A 26906-nucleotide genomic window follows, 5' to 3' on the forward strand; every position below is an offset into this window, starting at 1 on the left:
GTGTACAGTTCTGGGCACCACACCTTGGGAAGGATATATTGGCCTTGGAAGAAGTTCAACACAGATTCACCAGAATATTACCAAGGGTTAGACTATGAGGAGAGATAAACTAGGCTTGTATGCCCTGGAATAGAGACGGTTTAAGGGGTGATTTGATTGAGATTTTTTAGGGATTTTGAAAGGAATTCTTAGTGAGAGAAACTTTTTCCACTGGTAGGAGGGTCTAGGACAGGAGACATAACCTTAAAATCAGAGCCAGGCCATTCAGGAGAGAAGTTAGGAAACACTTCTTCACACACAGGGTGGTAGAAGTGTGGAACTCTCTCCCACTAAAAGCAGTCGATGCATAGCTCCATTAATTTTAAATCTGAGATCGATCGATTTTTACTAGACAAGGATATTAAGGAATATGGAGCCAAGGCAGGTGGATGGAGTTAAGATACAGATCAGCCATGATCTCACTGAATGGCAGAACAGGCTCAAGCAGCTGAATGGCCTACTCCTGTTCCTTTATTGAACATGTGTAAAACTGGAGAAGATTTCAAAGAATTCTCAGTAACTCCATTAAATGTCACAAGCCCCATTTCAAGACAACTGATGTAAATCCCACAGGCTGATACTTCAACTTTGGACATCACATCACCCCACTCGAGTACCCGGGAACCAGCCTGTTCTCGTACTGTATGTTCTGGCTGTGTATAACAGGGTAAATTCACCAATACTGTGCTCAAAGCTAGCACAAGCTGAAGAATTAGTATTACAATGTCATAGCTCTGTCTCCAACCTGAGCTCCCTTCTAGTCTGGTTCTCTGATGGGAGCTCGGGATTAGTAATTTTACTCTGACATGAAAGGAAATAAAATTGCTGCTACCATGACTGTACTAGCTTTGATTATGTGGGAAGATTCACAATTCCTGCATGCATCTTCAGGGAGGAAATAGTTGTCCAGGATTTCAGGAATACTGCCTCAGTCTATCCAATTCCTTTCCCTGGGTTAAGGACCTATAGTAGCTGCCTGCCTATTTTAACACTTCCCATTACAGCACTGTACAGTTTTGCATTATATATCGTTCACCGCAATGAAAAATAGATTATATTTAATGAGCATCCTCTTTGTGTCTGTGTGAAGACAACTTTTACTCAATCACTTTGTATAATGGAAACAATTGATTTTGACTTGGATCCAGGGAACACAATCTAGAAATTTACTGACAACATAAAAGCAGAGGATTTGGCAAACAGCAAGGAGGATTCCGAAAGACATAGACAGATAAGCAGAACGATCGAGCAAATTTATCAGGGTAAGTGTGAGATAATACAATTTGGGAGGAAAAACCAGGAATGGGAATATAACTTCAATGAAAAGATGCTGAAGAAGAGTGTGGATGAACTGCAAAATCTAGGCACTGAAAAAGTGAGAGAGTGCAGGTATATAAAGCCATAAAAAGCTCAAGAGCATGGAGTTAGAAATAGCACACACAGTACAAAGAGGATGAATGATACACTAGTGCAAAACATTGGTTAGACTGCGGTGAGAGAGTACGGTGTGCAGTTTTGGGCACCCCATTATAGAAAAAGATATTAAAGCTTGAGAGAGCATACAGTGTAGATTCAGTGTACATGCCAGGGATGGGGACCTATAGTTAAAAGAGACTGGAGATACCGGGACTCTTTCCACTGGAGCACAAAAGAGTAAGCCAAAATTGGGTTGTTAAATTATTGAATAGTTTTAATAGAGTGAACAGTGACCATTTCCTCTGGTCATCAATTTAAAACTGTCACCAAGAGCGAGGAGAGGGAGTAGAAGAAATTTCTTGATGCAGAGAGTTGTTAGAGCATTGAATACTTTGGCACAGAGGCAGAGAGCATGGCATCGTTTGAGGGAAAATTGGATAAATATTTGAAGCAGAGGATGATACAAGTCTATAAGGAGAATGCAAGGCAGTGGGATTAGTTTTGGATTGCACCAACAAAGATCTGGCACAAACATGATGGGCCGAATGGCCTTCTGTGCTGTAAACTTCCATAGTTCTACAGTTCTAAAAAGGGATCACACAGTAGTTACCTCCTGTACTTGTGACTGCATTAGTGGTTATAGTTAGGGTTTCTGGCTGCCATATATTGCCACTTCAATTATTACTGTCAATTGTGATCAGACAAGTTGACCTCAATAAGATTAATTCAGCATTTGACCTGCTGGGAATAGATTATAATTTGGTTTAGTCCCAATTTATCGTACGCAAAACAGATAATCGGACCTAAAACTTCTAGATGGGGAAGTCAGAACGTGGAGATATTGGAAACAAAATGAGATCAGAAACAGTCTGGAATCATCTGCGTTTTGGAAGAAAAAACAAACAAACAAAACAACCAGGTTTAGATTGTTGCACTTGGATTAGCAGTGGTGGTGGGTTATTGATGCACAGAAATGGCTCAGGCTTTGGAGTTTATTGAAACCTAGAAAACACGGACGTACTTACTTACATACAATGCCTTTCAAATTCTCAGGACATCCCAAAGCATTTCACGGTCAATGAATTATTTTTGAAGTGTAGTCACTGTTGCTTTGTTGGCAAATGCTGCAATTTGCACACCAAGGCCTAGAAATTCAGTGGGCTGCGCCACCCGTTAGCGCCCAAAGAGGGCACTTAGTGGGTTTGCGCCACTGGCCACGCCTCCCGCTAAATTTAGTGGGACGCTAATGGTGGCACTAGCCGTTAGCGATGACATCATCGGTGTGCGCAGTGCTCCGCTACCGCCCCGATCGCGAAATTTGGTAGCGCCCCCTGCTTTAACGCCGGTCGCAATTTGCGACCGGTTCAGGGGGGCCTACCATCGGCGGTAGAGGCGCGGAGGTGGGGGGGCGGCCATTTTTTTTGCTGGCCGCCTGCCAGCACCTCTTCGCGCCGCCGTCCCCGGCCTCCTGAGCCCGCGTTGTGCCGGCTGTGTCCCAAGAGCCCGGCACTGCTCCTCGGTGCCGGGCTCTTTTGCCGGCACTCGCGATCGCCGATCGCGCTGCAGCAGGCCCCTCCCCTTTAAAAAGGGGAGGAAGGCCTGCAGTACCGCAGCATGCCGTGCCACAGCGTGTGGCGCTGTGGCATGTTGCGCTGCGATTTTCAGTTGCAGCGCCCCAAGAGGGATGCGGGGCACCTCGAGTAGCGCTGCGCTTCCCTCTGGGGCGCTGAAACTGAATTTCCGGCGGGTGTTCGCGACTCCTTCCAGGGCGGTACTTCTGGCGAGACTGGCGCCCCATTTAATTTTTAGGCCCAAGTTCCCACAAACAGCAGTGAGAAGAATGACCAGTTCATCTGTTTTTTGGTGGTGTTGGTTGAGGGGGTGAATGTTGCCCAAGACAATAAGAGAACTCCCTGCTCTTCACCAAAAAGTGCTAGGGGATCTTTTACGCTCACCTGAACAGGCAGTGACTTGCAGTCTGGTCACACATAGGTGTGCGTGATGTTGCTGGAGGGAAAAGGGAGTTGCTTCACAGAAGAATTGACAGGTTGAAGCATATCATTTTCAGAAGGAATCTAGTGCTCAATGAAGGAAGCCAAATGTGTTTAAACTCTAAATTGTTTAGTCTTCCTTCAGAGACGATGGGGGAGAAATTCCCCTCGAGCCCCATTTGGGGCGCTAAATCAGAAAAGCTGGAAAAGTTAGTGCCAGGCTCAAAGCTCTTCCAGCCTCTCTGAAATTCCCTTTTTTTGCTCCAACAGGGAAGGGGAACGCTAAATCAAGCGCTCTCCGTCCTTCTTGGAGCGCAAGGGGGGGGGTGGAATTCATGATCAGGTGCGATGTGCTCAGCAGCGCCACGAGTGGCCAAGCGTGGCACTGCCGCATTGCAGGGGCTCTTCCCTGAATTAAAGGGAAGGGCCCCACGCTGCGAACTCTGCAATTTAAGAAAAAACTTACCTGGACCACCGAGGAGTGGGGGTGCCGCGCGATCAGCCCGACACTCAAGCAGAGTGCTATTTTTCTATGTTTTCTATCAAGGGGTATGGGGAGAGAGCGCGAATATGGTATTGAGACAGAGGATCAGCCATGATCATATTGAATGGCGGAGCAGGTTCGAAGGGCAAAATGGCCTACATTTTTTTTTTGTATTCTGACCGATCGCGGCATGGACCCAAAAAAAAAAGGTTTAAAAACTCAGACTTTTTTTTCCCCCCCCAGAGCGGGCCGGCAACCTCACCTTTAACTTCCACCCCACTAGCGGCCGGCCGCCCTGCTCGCGCCCCCTGCAGCAGTCGCTGCTGTCGCCCGGTGCTGCTGCAGGGGGCGAAGTGGAATTTTTGTGCCGGGGCGCTACCGGGGCAATGCGCCCGGAGATGATGTCACGATCTCCGGGTGCAAGAGATTGGGGCGCAACCCGGTAGCGCCGCCGCTAACCTCCTGCGGAATTTGGCGGGAGGCGCAGTCAGCGCCGCGTACGGGCGAAAAGGCCTTTGCGCCCCATTAGCGCCCCCCACAGGAGGCACAAAGGAGGGGAATTTCTCCCCCGATGGGCAATAGTTTGTATGCTTCGTACCGGTGATACATCAAGCTGGCTCATGGGGTGTGGAACGATCATTTCTTCAATCTCAATTAAATAGCTAGAAAGTAACACTGCGCAGACAATAATTTATGTTACTCGGACCACTTTAATGATAGAACCGCCACTTAATTATAGCCCTTTCAGAGTGCAAGGCTTATTTGAAGTTGGGTGTTTATATTAGAGTTTAAGGTATGCAGTTTAATATCTCATCCAAAAGACAGCACCTGCAACAATGCAGCAGTCCCTCAGTAGTGAGCTGAAGTGTGATTATGTGCTCAAGTCTCTGAAGTGGAGCCAGAACTTTTGTAATCTTAGAATAATTGTAACCACTGGGCAGAGGCAAGAGAACTTCTACATGATGAAAAAATACTTATATTTATATTGTGCCTTTTCACCTCTTTCAAATACAATGAATTGTTTTGAAGTTCAGTGTCTGTTGTTAGGTAGGCAAATGTGGCAGAAATTGGCCCAGAAATTCAGGCCCCAACACGCGAGTACGCACAGGGTACTCACGCGTAGGCCCAACGAAAGTGCCGGTTTCGTGCATGCACTGCACATGCGCGGGAAACCGGCATTTCCGTTCCCCTGAAAGAAGGGGTTCAGAAGTCGAACGCGTGCGCAGGAGAGGCAACGCGTGAGCATTGAACTTACATCTCTTTTGCAGGTTTTCCCGGGAGGGTAAGTCTCCAGCAGTTACACTTTTAAAAAGCAGGCGCAAGGCCTGCTTTTAACAAGGTAAGTGGTGAATTAATTAAAATTCAAACATTTTTTCCCACAGGTTTATTATTTTTAAATACTTTAAAGAAAGGTAAGTTTATTTTTAGCCCCGTCCGAAAATGTAATTAATTTTTTCAAAAATTTAAATTATTGTTTAAAATAGTTATTGCATGTAATTTATAGTTTATCTTAAAAAGGTGATTTTTAAAAAATGTATTTGAAGTTTTAGTGATGTTTTGGGGCTTATAGTATTTATAGGTCCTGTCAAACTTATGAATGAAGTATTCCCTGCTACCATTGGCTCTCCATGGCCCACGTGATCCCAGGGGACGCTTTGAACTAACTGCGCCCCTGGGATACGCGAGCACTGCGTGCCGGCAGTTGGAGGAGGCCCAGGATCGGAATCCCACGCGGGCCCACAGCTCAATGGCCGGTGCGCTAGGTAAGTGCAGGTCGGGGGCTTGCACCCGCGGGAAGCCTCCGACCCGAATTTCTGGAATATCAGCTATTTGAAACAGAAATAAAAATTTTAAAATTGGGCAGTTTCTATAAGTGGTGGCCAATCTGCAATACCAGTTTTACGTTCACGGTGCAAGTTGAAAATCTACCCCAGATAACCAGAGTGTTAAGACTCCATCACTTGCCATTGCTGATCCAACTAGGCCGATGCTTTTGATTTTTTCTTTTTAAAAACTCCGCAATCTGTGGATCTGCCAATAATAATTATTAGGTGCATCTGACCTCGAGCCGGAAAAGGGCAAAACACGGATTGACCCGAGCGGACGTGTATCTAAAACACACGCCACTAACCTTTTGACAACACAGCAAAAAGATTCATCTGAACAGCCCGAGGCAGGATGTCATTCCAATTAAAGGAGACTCAATGAGTGCAGTGAGCAGAAAGAAAGGAGTTTTAGCCCAGAGATTTCAAGCCTTATCTGACAGGCTGCACAGTCAACAAAAAGCTCGTTCCTAACCAAAGCATTAACTTTCTGGGAAGCTTATTTTGGCATCCATTTTCAAGTCAATCTGCACATCATTTAAATCCCCAACCACGTACATTGCTGCATGGATCCTTTCTTAAATAAGGAGCAAGCGCTTGAAGATAATAGCATCAGTAATCTCATTGTAAATTTAACGACCATTGTCCATTATTTTAACGGAACCACTAGTTTGTTTATTTTATGTTTCCTTATTGGAAGCAGTTTAACACCCGTTAAAATCGCGGACAGAGGAATATAGTTTCCCAGACCGTCAGTGACCTCATTTCCTCTAGAGGTCTTTCCCCCCCCACCCCCACCCAACAGCCTCCAACCTCATTGCCCCATACCCCTCTTCTACCTCCTTCCCAAGATCCACAAAAGGACTGCACTGGTAGACCCATTGGCCCCGATTTTCCCCCAGCCGTCGGGCGGGGTTTCAGGCGGGTGGGGGCTGAAAATCCCAAATTTGGGGGTCCCGACACCATCCCGCCCAAAACCCCGCCCCACGTAAGTTTCAGGGGCGGCGGGTACCCGCCCTGCACTGGGACCCGCCGAAACCAGGCGGGAAGGGATTAGTGCCAATTAACTGCCTGTTAACAGGTAGTTAACAGGCAGTTTTTAGCCTAATCTCTATTTTGAGGGGTTTCGTGTGGGTTTCCCGACGGCTCCAAACCGCGCCAGATTAGAGCAGGCGGGCCGTCGGGTTGAAGGAGTTGGAGGGGTCGCGATGTTGGCGCTCAGGTGAGTGATGGGTGCATGAGTGTAAAGGTAAGTGTGTCTAAAGTGTGTAAAGAACTTTTACTCACCTGTACTTACCTTCACAGCCTTTCTTCCTGTAGCTGTCGGGAGCGCATCACTCAGCCGGAACTGAAAGCTGAATGGCTGCGATCTGTCAAAAGTGACAGCCTTCAGCTTTGAGTGCCGGTAAGAGTTCTAACTGAGTCTGCGTAGAATGACTCATGTCAGAACTCAGACTGTCAGTGTTTGACAGCTTCAAACAGCTGTGAAACACTGATATTTCATCTGTCAAAGACAGATGAAATTTCAGTCTGTGACGTCACCTGTTGCCGGGTGGCCCTTAATTGGCCTGCTGAGCCCGCTGGGCGGGCTCAACAAGGTCAATCAAGGGAAAATCGCACGGATTGGCCGGACGTCGAAGTAGGCAGGTCAAAAACCCGAAAGGGGAAGTCCCGCCTTCTTCCCGACAGGTTCGGGAAAATCTACCCCATTTTTTCAGCCTGTCCTTGCCCCATGGAACTTGCTTCTTCCTATCTCAACTCTTATTTTTTCCTCCCCTTGTCCAGTCTCTTCCGACCTACATCCGCAACTCTTCCGATGCCCTCCGCCACTTTTAACAGTTTCCTGGCCCTAACCATCTCCTTTTCCACCGCTGGCGTCCAGTCCCTTTACACCTTCATCCCCCACCAGGGTAGCCTGAGGACGCGCTGCTTTTTCCTTGAAAGGAGGCCCAACCAGTTCCCATCCACACCACCCTCCTCCGCCTGCCTGAACTTGTTCTTACATTGAACAACTTTTTCTTTGACTCCACTCACGTCCTCCAAATAAAAGGTGTTGCTATGGGATTCCATATGGGTCCTGGCTGGGATTATGCAGAACAGTCTTTGTTCCAGTCCTACTCAGGTCCCCTCCCTCACCTCTTTTTCCGGCACAATGATGACTGCATCGGTGCCGCTTCCTACTCTTGCCCCAAACTGGAAAATTTCACCAACTTTGCTTCCAATTTCCACCCCTCCCTCGCCTTCACTGGCCCATCTCAGACTCTTCCCTTCCTCAACTTCTCTATCTCCATTTCAGGGGATAGGCCCTCAACCAATATCTTCTACAAGTCGAACGACTCCCACAGCTACCTTGATTACACTTCCTCCCACCTTGTTTCCTGTAAGGACTCTCTTCCATTCTCCCAGTTTCTCCATCTCCGCCGCATCTGTTCAGATGATGCCATCCATACCAGTGTTTCCGATATGTCTTCCTTTTGACTCAACTGAGGATTCCTTCCCCCCAGTGGTGGACAGGGCCCTCAACTGTGTCTGTCCAATTTCCTGCACTTCTGCCCTCACATCTTCCCCTTCCTCCCAGGACCACACTAGGGTCCCCCTTGTCCTCACCACCAGCCTCCACATCCAACGGATCATCCTCCGCCATCTCTACCGTGATGCCAGCACCAAACACATCTTCCCCTCCCCTCCCCTCCCAGCATTCCAAAGGGACCACTCCCTTCGTGCCACCCTGGTCCACTCTTCCATCACCCCCAATACCCCTTCCCGCTCCCCACCATACCTTCCCGTGCAAGCGCAGGAGATGCAACACCTGCCCTTTCACCTCCTCCCTTCCCACCGTCCAGGGCCCCAAACATTCCTTCCAGGTGAAACAACGATTTACTTGTACTTCTTGCAATTTAGTATACTGTATTCGCTGCTCATGATGCAGTTTCCGCCACATCAGGGAGACCAAATGCAGATTGGGTGATCACTTTGCTGAACACCTCCGTTCAGTCCACAAGCGTGACCATGAGCTTCCAGTTGCCTGTCACTTCAATTCTACATCTCTAACTTCTTCCAGTTCTGACGAAAGGTCATCGACCTGAAACGTTAATTCTGTTCCTTTCTCCACAGATGTTGCCTGACCTGCTGTGTATTTTCTGCTTTTAATATCAGGTGAGGGCTGCTAATATGGCCATCAGTAACCTGTAACACAGCATTTGTATATATTTTTCATCTACAGTGTTTACTTTTTGAATATCCTGATCAAATATTTTTTGGTGGTTATCATTTTTAAGCCTATAAATTAAAAATGTTTCTTTTATTAAAACTTCACTAGAAGACGGCCAGACAAAGCCAGTTCCGTTTAAACATCCTAATGTTTGAGGATCCTATAAATCCCACTGTAGGTCGCACAGGCCCATCTTTTGAAGGCTGTGGGAATCTGATCAAAATGCAAGTACCGAGATCTGCAAACAACTTTGTTTCATAGTTTTAAGAGACATCCTTAGCACACAGTTACGTGCGGCTCAAAGCCAACAATTCACCATGTTCTGCTTAAACTGTATACAGGAAACTTTTTTATCCGGCACCGACGGGACCGGCGTGGTGCCGGTTTATCAAAAAGTCCGGATTACAGAGAGGTATAGTTAAAAGGTACGAGAGCTCCGTACATAGTAACAAATCCAGGCTTCCCTGTTGCTTAGCAACAGGTGCAAGAAGCCCGGCCACAGACCAAGCATCCTTGTTGCTTAGCAACAAGTGCAGGAACCCCCGATTACACGGCCAAGAATCAAGAAACAGCCACTAATATGAAGAAAAACTTAACTGAACCTACTCCTGAATTTTGCCGGTTAACCGAGATTTCCGGTCGTTTGGGTGCCGGTAAATCGAGAGTTTCCTGTATTAGAGAGGGAAGTCACTTAGCGGTAAAAACAGATTAAAGGGGAAACATATTCTACTAAAATGGCACCAGCATTTCTAAAAAAAAGGTACTAAAGAGCAATATCTGATTTCTTACTGGTACCTCTCAGTCACTCCATCACTATGTGCTATGCTGGTTACAAGGAGCAGCTACTGTGCAGAGTTCTCCTTGTAGAGCATTAAGGGGGTGATTTTCACTCGGAAGTCAGGAAGGAGGCGGGACTACAACTTTTGGGGTTGTAGTCCCGCCTCCATCGAGATGCGGCCAATCCACGTGATTTTAACTTGATTGACCTTGTTGAGCCCGTCCAGTGGGCTCAGCAGGCCAATTAAGGGCCACCCGGCAACAGGTAATGTCACAGACTGAAATTTCATCTGTCAAGACGTTTTGACAGATGAAATATCAGCGTTTCACAGCTGTTTGAAGCTGTCAAACACTGACAGTCTTACTTCTAACCTGAGTCCTTCTACACAGACTCAATTAGAAATCTCTCCTGCACAGAAAGCTGCAGGCTGTCACTTTTGACAGTTCGCAGCCATTCTGCTTTCTGTGCCGGTGAGATGATGGACTCCCGAAACCTAGAGGAAGGAAGGCTGTAAAGGTAAGTACAGGTAATTTAAACTTCTTTACACACTTTAGACACACCAAACACACTTACCTTTGTACTCATGCACCCATCACTCGCCTGAACACCGACATCTCGACCCCTCCAAGTCCTTCAACCCGACGGCCCGACTCCTCTAACTTGGCGTGGTCTGGAGCCGTCGGGAATCCCACACTTCAAGCTTTAAAATAGGGATTAGGCTAAAAACTGCCTGTTAACTACCTGTTAACGGGCAGTTAATTGTCACTAATCCCTTTCCGCCTCGGGTAGGCGGGTCCCAGTGCGGGGCGGGTACCCGCCTCCTTTGAAACTTACATGGAGGCGGGTTTGGGGCGGGATGGTGTCGGGACCCCCGAATTCGGGACTTTAACACCACCTCCCCCCCACCCCGCACGCCTCCAATCCCAACTCCACGGGTCAGTTAAAATCGAGGCCTAAGACTTCATGAACAGGGAATACTTGCCACACCACCCAGGCTCCTGGGCTGCCTCTAAGCAGCAGTTCGAAGCATAAAAAGCAGCAACATAGGCAAATAAAGAGACATCATAAAGTATGCAAATAATTAACTGGTAGACATGAGCACGGCATGATGTTGCTGGAGGGAAAAGGGTATTGCTTCACAGAAAAACAGAAGCATACCATTTTCAGGTGTAACCTAGTGCTCAACAAGGGCAGCCAAGTGTGTTTAAACTTTAAATTGTTTAGTCTTGCTTCAGGTAAGATGGGTCCTAAATTGTACGCCTCACACCTTTGATACATCAAGCTGGCTCATGGAGAAGAGGAACCATCATTTATTCAATCTCAATTAAAATAGCTAGAAAATTGAACGCTGCGCAGACAATCACTTATGTCACTCGGACCACTTTAATTATAGAACTTCCACTTAAATTATAGAACTTCCACTTAATTATAGCCCTTTCGGAATGCATGGCTTAGTTCAAGTAGGGTCTTTGTGTAAAAGGTACACAGTAGCACAGGAAATAAATGATGCTTAGAATCCGCTCAACAGCCCTGCAGCAAGCAGATTAATCCATTCAATCAAGCTGTTCTTATTGAGCAATCACTGTAGATACTAAAATTTTATATGAATAGAACCACTGGCTTCAATTGGAACGCCTTTAGCATGCACCAAAATTATTGATCTTTCAAAAAAAAAAAAAACTGCAGATAGTGAAAGCTGGCAGCCAAATTCCAACGCTATTCCAAAAGTGCAGCTTTCTCCTTCAGCGGAACATTGTTGAAGATGACACGTTCTGGCTCCTCCATCCCAATTAAGGGATTTCCCCCCCCCCCCCACAAATTGTTTCAAACTATTTTTCTACCACAGTGTTGATGGCTACAGACTCTGCCATTTCAGCAAGCACCAATTAAGAACAACATTTCAAATTCCTGGAGGCAGAAACAAAAGATTTTTGTCTACTGACACTGAAGCGTAGAATGATTAGACGCTAGATTCCACCGTTTCACAGATCTGTCAAAACCACAAAAGTCTACTCTCGCTAGTGTACGGAGCTACAACGTAACTGTTTCACCACGGCATCTTCCTCCCTCTAAATACAGAAACTTCCTTCCATTAGCTACATTGCACCACTTTTCTCACGGTTTCATGTTTCATCCGGAATGTGCTGCAATGCATTTCAATACAGGCTGCGAACTTGAAAAGGTTATTGCGCAGGGCCGAGGGAAGATCCAGTGTCCAGTGGGCGGCTTAACGTGTTCCGCCGTAGCTTGGCAAGGGCACAAGTTCATACCCGTGAATTCACAGATGCCACACCATCATCTTGATGATATTCCATGTGGTCAGGGAGGAGAGAGCAAATGGAGGCTCAAGTGTGGCCTCAGCCTTGGACCAGTGAAATGGCGCAATGCTCAGTAAGGGAGAGGAGAAGGGGAAAATAATAGACAGGTAGCACAGTCCACGGCAGCCGCACCAACATGCAATGTCATGAAATAATATGCTATCGATTAGCACCAGTATCTCTCATTCGGTGAACTTCGAAGTCTCAATCAAGGTGCAAATAGAGGAGAGCTCTTTCTTCCATAAACATTGAATTGATTTGGACATCCTGTTGACTCAAGAGAAGCAACTACAAAGCCTGTTCTATGCTACTGAATTATTAATGCACGTGACAGTACTACTCAGTTTAAGAAAGAAGGATGTACAATTTCCGTGTACATTCATAACTGAAGTTACTTCATACCGAAGTTGTCTAATCTTACATAGAAACATAGAAGATAGGAGCAGGAGCAGGCCATTCGGCCCCTCGAGCCTGCTCCGCCATTTAATGAGATCATGGCTGATCATCCAAATTCAGTACCCTGTCCCTGCTTTCTCCCCATATCCCTTGATCCCGTTAGCCTTAAGAAATATATCTAACTCCTTCTTTAATATATTTAATGAATTGGCCTCAACTGCCTTCTGTGGTAGAGAATTCCACAGGTTCACCACTCTCTGGGTGAAGAAACGTCTCCTCCTCTCTGTCCTAAATGGCTTACCCCTTATCTTTACACTGTGACCCCTGGTTCTGGACTCCCCCGCCATCGGGAACATCCTTCCTGCATCTAGTCTGTCTAGTCCTGTTAGAATTTTATAAGTTTCAATGAGATCCCCTCTCATTCTTCTAAACTCCAGCGAATATAAGCCCAATCGACCCAATCTCTCCTCATACGTCATTCCTGCCATCCCAGGTATCAGTCTGGTGAATCTTCGCTGCACTCCCTCCATGGCAAGAATATCCTTCCTCAGATAAGGCGACCAAAATTGCACACAATACTCAAGGTGTGGTCTCACCAAGGCCCTGTACAACTGCAGCAAGACATCCTTGCTCCTGTACTCAAATCCTCTCGCTATGAAGGCCAACATACCATTTGCCTTCTTAACCGCCTGCTGCACCTGTATGCTTACCTTCAGTGACTGGTGCACAAGGACACCCAGGTCCTGTTGCACTTCCCCTTCTCCCAATCTATTGCCGTTCAGATAATAATCTGCCTTCCTGTTTTTGCCACCAATGTGGATAACCTCGCATTTATTCACATTATACTGCATCTGCCATATCACCCAACCTGTCCAAATCATACTGGAGTTTCTCGGCATCCTCCTCACAGCACACACGCCCACCCAGCTTTGTGTCGTCTGCAAACTTGGAGAAATTACATCTAGTTCCCTCGTCTAAATCATTAATATATATATTAATGAATAGCTGGGGTCCTAGCACCGATCCCTGCAGTACCCCACTAGTCACTGCCTGCCACTTGGAAAAAAGACCCGTTTATTCCAACTCTTTGCTTCCTGTCTGCCAACCAGTTCTCTATCCAAGTCAGTACCTTACCCCCAACCCCATGTGCTTTAACTTTACGCGCTAATCTTCTGGGAGTTCTTTGTGTACCTTGTAATTACAGCAAGAGCTTCTCAACTGCCAATGTAAATGCTAGTCATGTAACAAGAGGGGTCATTTCAATATAGCTACTACATGGTGTTGGACGTTGTGTAGAGTTAAAAGTTTAACAGTCGAACTTTGTATCATGTAACAATAGGCTTTGAAGTATTGGGAGAAGAAGGCATAGCTTGTCTTCTGATGTGTAATGTGCTTGTGCACAGAAATACATGACAGTAATGACATCAGCCATGAGTGATTACAATGCAACTTCAGGGGCTAGGGTAATAAACATAGGTAAAGGTTTCCAGTACCTATAGTATGGAAAGAGAACAGTTAGTTAATTAAACTTATTCTCCAAAGATGTTAGTAACTATTACGTCAGGAATTCTTGTTTAGGGGAAGTAGCTTTGGAGTAAATAACTACAATGGTTTACATGAATAGACTGTCTTCAAAGGATTTAGGAATAGATACATCATGAAGTCTTATCTGTGACATTGATGTCGGCAAAATATATGGTGTATAAAGGAGCATGGTTTTCAGCATTTCTTTGAGGGCTCGAAAGATAGAACTTGAAGCGGAAAAGCCAGTCTCTGTATACAGGCATAGATTCAAGGTAAGGGGCAGGAGGTTTAGAGGGGATTTGAGGAGGAACTTTTTCACCCAGAGGGTGGTTGGAATCTGGAACTCACTGCCTGAAAGGGTGGTAGAGGCAGGAACCCTCATAACATTCAAGAAGCATTTGGATGAGCACTTGAAATGCCATTGCATACAAGGCTATGGACCAAATGCTGGAAAATGGGATTAGACTGGACAGGGATTGATGGTCGGCGCAGACACGATGGGCCGAAGGGCCTCTTTCTGTGCTGTATAACTCTATGACTCGATGACAGTTAGGCTGGTCACCTGTACTGAGTATCAATAAAGTCTGTTCCATATACTCCACTATGAGGTGTCTCGTGCTTACTCGAAATGTGTTGTTGTGAACCAGAAGAGGAAGGAGGTTGACTGCCTCCATATGGCTCTGAAGGGCATTATTATATAGAGGGAAACAAACCCACAATGTCAAAATTAGCAATGAACGGGATATCTTAGTAAGCCAACAAGAGCCATCTCATTGTTTATGCAGTACATCTAATGGGGGTAATTTTGACTTTGGGCAATAGTGTAAAACAGACAATATTGGATGGGCCGCCAGTTATACACCGCTCCTGATTTTTCTTTCCCCGTGAAGTTTCCAACGGCCGATCTGATATCGCCAGTTTTACACCATCGGCTAAAGTTAAAATGACCTCAGTGTATTTTTGCAAGGACACAGTTGTGACGTACTCCTCTACTACACTGTTTGCCTGGTACATCAATAGAATTTAGCCTCATCAGATCTGCAATATAGGTAGTTGGTGAAAAGTTGCAGAACTTTATGGTTCAATACGTTAATCGCTAGGAAAAAGAGAGTTATTGTTTTTAGGGTTAAACAGGGTCACGCATCAGCGATAATCCTCTAGATGGCATTTAGGTGTACCTGAAACTGGTTCTGGATGGACTAGAATGGTTTAGATATTTCAAAAGGATAACAACTTCCCAGGTTTAATTCGCCTCTCTTGGGTAGTGCATCGATCCATTTGCACTTCAGCCATCGAACTAATTCCCGAGTTTGGAGTGCACCCACGTTTCCAGCAATATCTTAGCATTGCGAGGTCATGATGCTTGCACTCAAAACACTTGTCAATTTAGTCACCATTAAAAACATTTTTAACATCGTCTCCAGGAGAGGCGGCCAATTGGGGAACCATCTTGGACGTGAGTTTTACTGCCCCTTACCCCTTGGGAACTGAACTGCAGAGGACCACATTTACACTGAGATCTCCATTTCAGGCCTGAAACCACAAGGTGCTGGGGGAGGAAGGGTCCAGAGCCAGGTCTGGACTTCACTTTGATCTTTCACCAACCCCCCATTTAAGCACCATCTTTAGCGTCGCTGCAAAGCTAAAGGAAGTGCGAATGCAACTGAAAAAGATTTTACGGTGGCCTGAGCAAAACTTGAGATGTAGTACAGGTAGACTATCCTTTATCCGAAAACCTCGGGACCAGCCGTGTTTTGGTTTTCGGAAAATTTCGGATTTCGGAAGGTATTTTATAAGACTGGGAAATTTGTCGGGGGTGGGGGTCGGCGGGGGGTCGGGGTCGGCGGGGGGGTCGGGGTGGGGGTCGGCGGGGGTCGGGGTCGTGCGCATGACTTACGCTGAACGAAAACACTTTCGGTTTTCAGAGGTTTTCTGTTTTCGGAAGTGCGGATAAAGGCTGGTACACTATCCCTTATCCGAAAGGGTGGGGGTCGGCGGGGGGTCGGGGTCGGCGGGGGGGGTCGACGGGGGGTCGGGGTCGGGGTCGTGCGCACGACTTACGCTGAACGAAAACACTTTCGGGTTTCAGAGAATTTCGGTTTTCGGAAGTGCGGAAAAAGGATACACTATCCCTTATCCGAAGGGGTGGGGGGGGGGATAAAAGAATATCGGACAGGCCGCTGCAGCTATCGGACGGGCCGCTGTATTGTTGGGTTCACTCTCCCAGTATACCTCCTTCACACTGCCCGGCTCGGCCTGCAATCTCCTACCCAGGAGGGAACTCAGTGACCCTCTGCCCTGCTCAGCGTAAGTCGTGCGCCACTCTGGTCATGTCGTGCGCACGACTTACGCTGAACGAAAAAACCTTCGGTTTTTAGAGGGTTTCGGTTTTCGGAAGTTCGGATAAAGGGTAGTCTACCTGTACTGATCAGTGTTATTGCGAGATTTTATGTTTAATCAATGCTAATTTCAAATCTTTATTTTTCAGTAGGCTAGTTTAAAATACTTGGGGAATTTGGGCGCCAATCTATTAGAAGAACTTTCACTTTAGAACCTGGTTTAAATGTACTCCACCTCATCAGATAACATCTCCTACTGTCGGCTAAGCATTGCCATCGGTGGTGCTAGCAAGTCCGCCAAATAAAATATATAATTTAAATTCTTTTAAAAAGAGTAGCTCTCCTATTGCACAGCCTGGGCAAACATTTGAATCCGGAAAGACCTACACGACTGCTATGTGCTTCTGTCCACTTAAAGCCTAACCCTATTTCCTAGTCAGTGGCAAACAGAATAGACTCACCACTGTCCCTCGAGCCTGCATTCAAGAAGAATGCTCCGCCATTCACCAGGGGGCACAGTCTCAGGACAAGGGGTAGGCCATTTAAGACGGATATGAGGAAACATTTCTTCACTCAGAGGGTTGTGAATCTTTGGACTTCTCTGCCCCAGAGGGCTGTGAATACAGAGTCTTTTGAGTATATTCAAGGCCGAGATAGATAGGTTTTTGGATTCTAGGGGAATCAAGGGATATGGAGATCAGAGGGCTGTGAATCTTTACCCCAGAGGGCTGTGGATGTTCAGTCATTGAATACATTCAAGGCTGAGAGTTTTGGACTCTCAGGGAATCGTGGGATATGGGCTTCGGGCAAGAAAGTGGAGTTGATGTAGCAGATCAGCCATGATCTTATTGAATGGCAGGCGCAGGCTCGGGGGGCTGTATGGCCTACTCCTGCTCCTATTTCTTATGTTACTGATTTAGAGGGAGGTGGTAACTGCTGTACTGTCATTCAGAGTCAGAAACAATATTCTCTGAAAGCAGAGTCTTAAAGGAACTTTCATTTAGGACCCGTCGAGAAGCACTGAGGAATCTAGAGTAAAAATACTTAATTGGAGGAAGGCCAATTTCAGTGGGATGAGAACGGATCTGGCACGGGTAAATTGGAGTCAAAGATTGGCAGGCAAAACTGTAGTGGCACAATGGGCTGCCTTTAAAGAGGAAATAGTTCGGGTACAGTCGAGGTACATTCCCATGAGGGGGAAAGGTAGGGCAACCAAAGTCAGAGCTCCCTGGATGATGAGATAGAGAGTAAGATGAAGCAGAAAAAGGGGGCGTATGACAGATGTCAGGTCGAGAATACATCTGAGAATCAGGCTAAATATAGACAGGTCAGAGGAGAAGTGAAAAAGAAAATAAGAGGGGCAAAGCGAGGGTATGAGAGTAGAATGGCAGCCAACATAAAAGGGAATCCAAAAGTCTTCTATAGGCACATAAATAGTAAAAGGGTAGCAAGAGGAGGGGTGGGGCCAATTAGGGACCAAAAAGGAGGCCTACGCATGGAGGCAGAGGACATAGCTGAGGTGTTAAATGAGTACTTTGCATCTGTCTTTACCAAGGAAGAAGATGCTGCCATAGACATAGTGAAGGAGGAGGTAGAGGAGATACTGCATAGGGTAAAAATTGATAAAGATGAGGTACTAGAAAGGCTAGTTGTACTTAAAAGTAGATAAGTCACCAGGACCGGATGGGATGCATCCTAGGATGCTGAGGGAAGTGAAGGAAGAAATCGCGGAGGTACTGGCCATAATCTTCCAATCCTCCTTAGATACGGGGGTGGTGCCAGAGTACTGGAGAATTGCAAATGTTACAGCCTTGTTCAAAAAAGGGTGTAAAGATAAACCCAGCAACTACAGGCCAGTCAGTTTAACCTTGGTAGGTGGAAGCTTTTAGAAACAATAATCAGGGACAAAATTAACAGTCACTTGGATAAGTGTGGATTAATTAAGGAAAGCCAGCACAGATTTGTTAAAGGCAAATCGTGTTTAACTAAGTTGATGGAGTATTTTGATGGAATAAAAGAGACAGTGGCAGCATGGATATGAAATTGGCTGAGTGACAGGAAACAGAGAGTAGTGGTGAACAGTTGTTTTTCGGACTGGAGGAAGGTACAATGGTGTTCCCCAGGGGTCGCTATTAGGACCACTGCTTTTCTTGCAACACGAGTGAGAGAGCGAGCGAGTGAGAGCGATATTGCATCCATTGTATTAAGAGGCAATGAAATGCATTTTAAGAACATAAGAACATAAATAGGAGCAGGAGTAGGCCAATCGGCCCCTCGAGCCTGCTCCGTCATTCAATAAGATCATGGCTGGTCTGATCCTAACCGCCAATCGACTATCACAGAACCATCTCCTGAATCTAACAGAATTAGACACACGAAATAGGAGCAGGATCAGGCTACATGGCCCCTGGGCCCGCTCTGCTACCCACAGGGTCATGACCGATCCGAACCTAGACTCATGTCCAAATTCCTGCCCGCTCCCCGTAACCCTTAATTTCCTTTACTTCTAGGAAACTGTCTATTTGTTTTAAATTTATGTAATGATGTAGCTTCTACAGCTTTTTGGGGCAGCATATTCCATGGACCTACCACCCTCTGAGTGAAGTAGTTCCTCCTCATCTCAGTTTTGAAAGAGCAGCCCCTTATTATAAGACTATGCCCCCTAGTTCTAGTTTCACCTATCATCGGGAACATCCTCACCGCATCCACCCGATCCAACCCCTTCACAATCTTATATGTTTCAATAAGATCGCCTCTCATTCTTCTGAACTCCAATGAGTAGAGTCCCAATCTACTCAACCTCTCCTCATATGTCCATCCCCTCATCCCCGGGATTAACCGAGTGAACCTTCTTTGTACTGACTCGAGAGCAAGTATGTCCTTTCTTAAGTATGGACACCAAAACTGTACGCAGTATTCCAGGTGCGGTCTCACCAATACCTTGTACAACTGAAGCAATACCTCCCTATTTTTATATTCTATCCCCCCAGCAATGAAAGCCAACATTCCATTGGCCTTCTTAATCACTTGCTGCACCTGCATACCAACCTTTTGAGTTTCGTGCACCAGGACCCCCAGATCCCTTTGTACTTCAGTACTTTCCAGTTTCTTGCCATTAAGATAATAACTTGCTCTACGATTTTTCCTGCCAAAGTGCATAACCTCACACTTTCCAGTATTGTATTCATGTTCCTCAAACTTTAAGCATTTGATCATTTACTAAGTCTTTATATATTAGATTACACTGTTATTGCCATTTGCACATTTCTTTATATGGAGAAGAAAGTTCATTGTAATCTAAAAGGGATTTAGTCAACTTTCTTTATATAGCCATGGCTGGAGCAGGATAAGCCGAAAGCACTCACTGCCTTGATTCACAACTTTATTTATAGTTAGTCCTTATATAGCAGAGTTTACTCAGGTGCTTCCAGCATTTCCATCATCAAACCAATTGTGCCTGTGAGACTGTGTCAAAACACTTTATGAATAGACCTGGGAGCAAGTGCCACCACCGTTTTGCCAACAGGTCAAGTTCACACTTGAAACAAGCGCGTTTATACACCGCAAGGAGTCTTCTCAAATGTTTAACACTTTGCAAATCCAAATTTTAAATTATCTGGAAGTTATTACCACTAGCTATCTCCCTAATTCGGGTCAGGTCAGGACTTTTAAACTATAGTCAACCGGTAAATACCTGGGTGAGGGGAGCAGAGCAGAGTTATACTGCCAACCGTCCAGGAAAATAAACAGAACTTTGCATTTTTATATTAAAGAACCAGCAGAATGGTTGGCTCTCTGCCAACATCCAATGTGATTAGAAATGAAGTACAACTTAAGCTCACCACCATTTGACAGCCCGGGAACTATTTAGGCTTTAAATATTACCAAAGTTTTGCTTTGTACCAGCTGCAGATATACTGCACCTAGTGCAATGTTAAAGTGGTCCCAAACCCACAACCTCCACCGCCTAGAAGGGCAAGGGCAGCAGGTGCATGGGGAACACCACCACCTCCAAGTTCCCCATCACGACTTGGAACATGTAGCGCTGTTCCTTCATGGTCGCTGGGTAAAAATCCTCCTGGAACTCCACCCCCATCTCCACCCCCCCACTAATAGCACTGTGGGAGTACCTTCACCACATGGACTGCAACAGTTCAAGGCGGCGGCTCACCACCACCTTCTCAAGGGCAACCAGCGATGGACAATAAATGCTGGCCTTGCCAGCGACGCCCACATCCCAAGAAATAATTAATTTTTTTTAAGTACTGTATGAGGTGGTGTCACACTGCTTGCTTAAATTCAACTTGGGTGACTTCATACCTGAATTCCAGCACACAATTTGTACTAATGCACAGCCCGAGTGAAAACATGTAGAATGCTGGCCAATGAGATACATTAGTATAAAGGCAATTGGTTGCAATATCTAGTAAAGGGGTCAGAGGTAACATACAAGACTTTCTTTCCGGCAATGAAACCTACCGTCAAAGCTGCCCTTTTCTGTCGAAAACTGTAAAAGTTCGTTGTAGATTGCAATGGAAGGGCGGTAAACAAAAACTCCCGTATTGAAACAATCTGGCCAACCAGGATCCGGTGCCGCAGACAATTCTTCCCTTTCAAAGAGTTCATCGATGTTGCATAATACCTGTTAAAGCGATCAGAAGCACTGGTTACAGGAAACATTCGTGGCCCATCTAAAACAAAACAGTGAAAATACTTGAAGGGGAAAAAGTTTGCAGGGCTATGGAGCCGGAGCCAGAGCCAGGGAATGGGACTAATTGGACAGCTCTTTCAAAAGAGCCAGCACAGGCGTGATGGGCCGAATGGCCTCCTTCTGTGCTGTCTCTATGATTCTATGTACTTGAACATCATCTAAAGTCAGCTGAGAATGGCAGCATTATAAACTGGTTCGTGCTTTCCTTTTAAACCCACTGTGGCAACTACTTATACTGCTGAAGAAAGGTATAAGTGAGCTTACTGAAAAAAGGTACGCGAGTTAATGTACACTGACAGCACAAAGTGAACTGCAAACTGTGCCAATGTGCAACTCACAGAGTGACTTGACATTTCAGGCACACCTGGTAAGGCTGTAAGTGGATAAAGTACAGTATTCAGCAAGTCACAGCCTTTTTAGACTGACATCATTAGGCTGCACCATCTCATTGTTGTTTGTAGGACCCAAATTACAACAGTGACTACACTTCAAAAGTACTTCATTGGCTGGAAAATGCTTTGGGACATCTTGAGGCCACGAAAGGCGCTATATAAATGCAAGTTCGTTCTTTCTTTAGGCAGTTGATTATACAGCAGTCAGCCATTTAGAAGAGAAGCTCTAAAACATAACTGAAGACAAACTGGCTGTCTCTTCAGACACAAGGAATAAGCAATTTTATGGTTACTGTAGACACATGAATGGATGCAAGGAATTCTAATGTGCTGTCTAATGGAGCCGTTGGAAGGCATTTGAAAGCAATGAGAATTACTTCAATTGGAGGTGACTTTTTTGGCATACTGACAACAAACAAATCTTCCCACCCCAATTATAGCATCAGCAAGTGGAACTCTACCCCATCATCTCTCATGCCTTTGGCATACAGTCAACCACATGTGACTAAATTACTAAAATTAACCCTTTGAGTAAACATACCCTTTCCTATTCTCAAAACTGGAATGAGTCAGAGAAGCTGCAGAATGCTGGAGCAATTATTTCTCGTTTGCTTGATCCAGTCCTTCAATTACATTCCACAGCAATACAGACAAGCTCGATAGAATGTGCGATGGTTGAGGGATAGCTCGAGGGAATGTTCTAGGATCGGGCTGTATAACGACAGTATCCAAGAGTATTTATTCCCAAAACTATATTTAGAAATGTTATCACATTATTACTGGTCTCCCAAATCAGTTGGAGATGGGAACACTGAAACTTGGTCAGTCACTTACGATACCAACACGTTTCTGTTCCACTCAGCCCCTGATGGTGATGGGATCTGTTATGTATTGTGTGTTCTATTGTGTGTTCTCCTCCCACCTGTGGTGGCGCTGTCACAGGAGATAAATGGTTGGGTGTTCTCTGTTAAGTTTAGCTCTCTTTGTTCGGAACTCTCCAGAACTTCCTTTCCTTCCAATAAAGCACTGCATGTTTGAATCTCCGAGTTCTGAGTCCTAAATTGTGTCTAGGTAGAAAGGTACCGACACAACAAGTGGCAACGAGGAGCGGATGAATCTGCGTACGTTACGGGTGCAGTGAGTAAACAGAAAATTTAATTTGAAACGTGAGGTGACTACTATATTAGGAAACATCGGTGATTTTGATGAAAATGTGGAGCAATGGAGCGCATATACGGAACGTTTTGACTATTTTGTATTGGCAAATGAAAAGGTCGTGCCTAACTTTTTGAGTGTAATCGGGCCGAAGACATTCAATTTACTTCGCAGCCTCGTGCAGCCAGATAAGCCAGGAACTAAAACATATAAGCAACTAGTGGAAATTCTTGGAGCACATTTTTCACCAAAACCTCTGGTTATTGCTGAGAGATTTAGATTTCACAAACGGAATCAAGAGGAGGGGGAATCAGTGACGATGTTTATTGCTGCTTTAAAAAGGTTGTCGGAACACTGCCAGTTCAAGGAGGTGCTGAATGACACCATTAGAGACAGACTTGTGTGTGGTCTGCAAAATGCAGCCACACAGAAGCGCCTTCTTACTGAGGACAACCTTACTCTTGAAAAGGCCATTGAAGTTAGTGTCTCCATGGAGATGGCGGAAAAGGAGGCTCACCAGTTGAGTTCAACAGGGAGAGTTCACAAGGTGTCGTCTGAGCCTAAAGATGCGCGGAACGGCACATGTTACCGTTGTGGGAAAACGGGCCATCACGCTAATGACTGCTGGTGTACGGAGCTGGAATGCCGAAATTGTGGCAAAAAGGGTCACATTGAACGCGCCTGTAGAGGTAAAAAAAGAACAGACAGAGCTGGGAAGCATGGAAGCAAAATGTCAGTATTTGGACAAGAGAGGAAAAAGAGTGTTCATTCAGTGCAGTATGATGGAACAAGCAAAACAGAGGGGAGCGACACCTCGGAGGAGGAAGAGGTGCACATACTGACGGTTGCAGGTGATTCAAATGGCTACTGGGTGTCACCACTGGTGGAGGAACAATCAGTGCGGATGGAGATGGACACAGGCGCGGCTGTGTCCCTTGTTTCAGACACTGTCTGCAACAAAATGCTAAAGCATCTTACCCTTCAGCCAACAAACATTGCGCCAAAGACGTATACCGGCGAACCTGTGGCCATGAGAGGCGTCATTGAGGTGACAGTTAAATTGAACGGACAGACTGCAAAACTGCCACTATATGTGGTAAAGGGAAATTACCCATCGCTACTGGGACGTGCATGGCTAGAGAAAATCACGCTGGACTGGCCTGCAGTCCGCATGATGTCAAAAGGGGAGTCAGGTCTGACTGCAGTGTTAAACAAACATGCAGAACTCTTCAATGGGGAACTTGGGAGCATGAAAAAGATCAGCGTGAGACTGGACATTAATCCTGACAGCAAGCCGAAGTTTCACAAAGCCCGACCTGTACCCTATGCAATTAGGCCAAAAGTTGAGGCTAACTTGGAGGCCTTAGTCGAGAATGGAGTCCTGGAGCCTGTGAGCGTGAGCAAATGGGCCACACCCATTGTTCCTGTCCTGAAAAAGGATGGATCTGTTCGAATCTGCGGGGATTTTAAAGTGACTATTAACCCGGTGCTGTCTGCGGAACAGTACCCTCTTCCCCTCATTGATGATCTTTTTACGGGCCTGGCCGGAGGGCAAAAGTTCAGCAAAATAGACTTATGCCAGGCTTATCTACAAATGCATGTCGATGACAAATCAAAGGAGCTGCTGACAATTGTGACACACAAGGGGCTATACAGGTACTGCCGCCTTCCGTTTGGAATTACGTCGGCCCCTGCTCTATTCCAAAGGGCAATGGATCAGATTTTGAGTGGACTGCCAGGAGTCCAGTGCTACTTGGACGACATCCTTGTCACTGGGACAAATGAGGAGGACCATCTTCTGAACTTGGATGCGACACTACAACGACTGAAAGAGTACGGACTCAGAGTTCGTAAAGACAAATGTGAATTCTTTCAGTCTTCAGTTGAGTACCTGGGGCATGTGATTGACGCTACTGGCCTGCATAAGGCGCCGTCAAAGGTCAAGGCGATCGTGGAGGCCCCAGCACCCCAGAATGTGAGCCAGTTACGTTCATTTCTGGGGCTACTTAACTACTATGGGAAGTTTATTCCAGACTTAGCAACATTGCTGAAGCCGTTACATCAGTTGCTATGTCAAGGCAAAACATGGAAATGGACTGAACTGTGCAACGAAGCTTTCGCCCAAGCAAAGAAAGCATTGCTGAAATTGGAGGTCCTGACACACTTCGACCCAAAGCTACCCGTGCACCTAGCATGTGATGCATCACCATATGGTGTGGGAGCAGTCATATCCCACATCATGCCTTTGGGTGAAGAGAAACCTATCGCCTTCGCATCACGCACCTTGAACAAGGCCGAGAGTAACTATGCGCAGATCGAGCGCGAGGCGTTGGGAATTGTTTTTGGAATTCGAAAATTTCATCAGTACCTGTTTGGGAGAAGGTTCACACTCCTGACGGAACACCGTCCATTGACTTCAATCTTCGGGCCCCACACCGGAATTCCGTCTCTCGCTGCAAGCAGGATGCAAAGGTGGGCTTTACTGTTGTCAGGACACACATACGACATCAAATATCGCAAATCAGACTTGCACGGCAACGCAGACGGTCTCTCGAGGCTACCCTTGCCTGTTACTCCCCCAGAGCCTCGTCAGATAGACATCTTCTACTTTAGACAAGTGGAGGGAGCACCTGTCACTGCAGTTCAGGTGCGAAGGTACACCCGCAACGATCCAGTCCTGTCTGAGGTAATGGACAATGTCATTCGAGGGAGAGCTATAGGAGATACTCCTAGTTTGAAACCTTACGTTTCAAAAAGAAATGAGCTCTCCGTCCAGGCAGGTTGTCTTCTTTGGGGACGCCGTGTCATCATTCCGCCACCTCTGAGGGAACCTATACTGCAACAACTTCATACAGGCCACAGTGGGATGGTTCGGATGAAGGAAATGGCAAGAAGCTACTTCTGGTGGCCAGGTCTCGATGGGAATATTGAGGAGAAAGCCAAAACATGTTCCCCATGTCAAAGGGTCCGGAATGTTCCACAGCTGGCAACCCTGCACCCCTGGGATTGGCCTGCAGAAGTGTGGCAGCGAGCACATGTGGACTTCGCCGGTCCTTTCGAAGAGAAGATGTTTATGGCGGTTGTGGACGCTCGTAGCAAGTGGCCGGAGGTCGCTGTGATGAGGTTTACCACGGCAGAGAAAACAATTGAGAAACTTGGTGAGATGTTCAGCCGTTATGGCTCACCGGAACAACTCGTAAGTGACAACGGTCCACAATTTGTATCACAGGAGTTTGCAACCTTCCTGCATGTGAATGGTGTCCAACACATCAGGTCTGCGCCCTATCATCCCTCTACTAACAGCCAGGCAGAAAAGTTTGTGCAAACTTTGAAGCACGCCTTGAAGGCATCGCAAGGTCAGGGCTCAATCCACCAACGTCTGTGTGATGAAATATTCCATTCACCACTGCCTGTGACTGAGATCGGTTTCAGTGTCATTTCCCTTCCCCCAGACCTCATTGTATTGTGTACTGGAATGTGCTGTATTGTATACTGGAATGTGCTGTGTGTAGGGCTCCGCCCATACCTGGCCCCGTTTGTAAGCTAGCTTCAGTCTGGCCTCAGTCTCCAGAAGGAAGACATCTCTCTCTCTTACGTGTTACTTTCTAAGTTAATAAAAGCCTTGTTTTTGTTCTGCTAACTTCGAGTCTCGGAATTATTGAGGCACATCAATTTTATTAACTTATTTTTCAACACTATGGATCAACTCCTGAAACCCGAACGTTTGGATTTGGATCAACATGCTCCGGACGCATCAGCACGCTTCGGACACTGGTTTGAGTGTATGGAATTCTTCCTGGACAATTCTGCAGCCATCAAAGACGCTACGGACGCTGCGAGGATGAGACTCGGAATTCTGCGGAATTGGGTAAGCCACCGGGTTTACCCCCTCATCCAAGACGCCGAGACATACCTGGCCACCTGCGACATCTTAAAGGCGCATTACCAGCAGCCTACGAATGAGGTGTATGCTAGGCACCTGCTCGCTACCCGCGCACAGCGACCTGGGGAATCGGTGGAGGAGTTCCTAAGCACCCTGAAAATGCTTGGCAAAGACTGCAAGTGCCGAGATGTAAAAGCCGCAGTGTACACTGACGAGCTTGTTCGCGATGCCTTCATCACAGGCCTCAGCTCCACTTACATCCGGCAAAGACTGCTGGAAAAAACGGGGTTGGACCTGAAACAGGCTGCGGACACCGCGCGATCCCTGGATGTGGCCCAGAGAAACTCGGACGCCTACTCTTCAGCCCGCGCCGTCCACGCCGCCACGTGTGCACCGAGGGCGCCGCCATCTTGGAAGGCATCTTCCCCGCCCGACAGCCCGACACC

At 46.4% G+C, this 26906-nt stretch overlaps 1 protein-coding gene across 4 annotated transcripts in view; it reads right to left on the reverse strand.

The window, feature by feature from the left end:
* gyg1a (glycogenin 1a) overlaps window positions 1-26906 on the reverse strand; it is a 95301-nt gene that overhangs the window by 20566 nt on the left and 47829 nt on the right. For all 4 annotated transcript variants that reach the window (XM_085989842.1, XM_085989843.1, XM_085989844.1 and 1 more), the window contains exon 4: window positions 20799-20961. In XM_085989842.1, the coding sequence (XP_085845968.1) occupies window positions 20799-20961 (163 nt within the window). The remainder of the gene's footprint in view (window positions 1-20798; window positions 20962-26906) is intronic.

Source organism: Somniosus microcephalus, chromosome 6 (genome assembly GCF_052327205.1).
Source record: "Somniosus microcephalus isolate GS21.2 chromosome 6, FLI_Smic_1.0, whole genome shotgun sequence".
Classification (NCBI taxonomy): domain Eukaryota; kingdom Metazoa; phylum Chordata; class Chondrichthyes; order Squaliformes; family Somniosidae; genus Somniosus; species Somniosus microcephalus.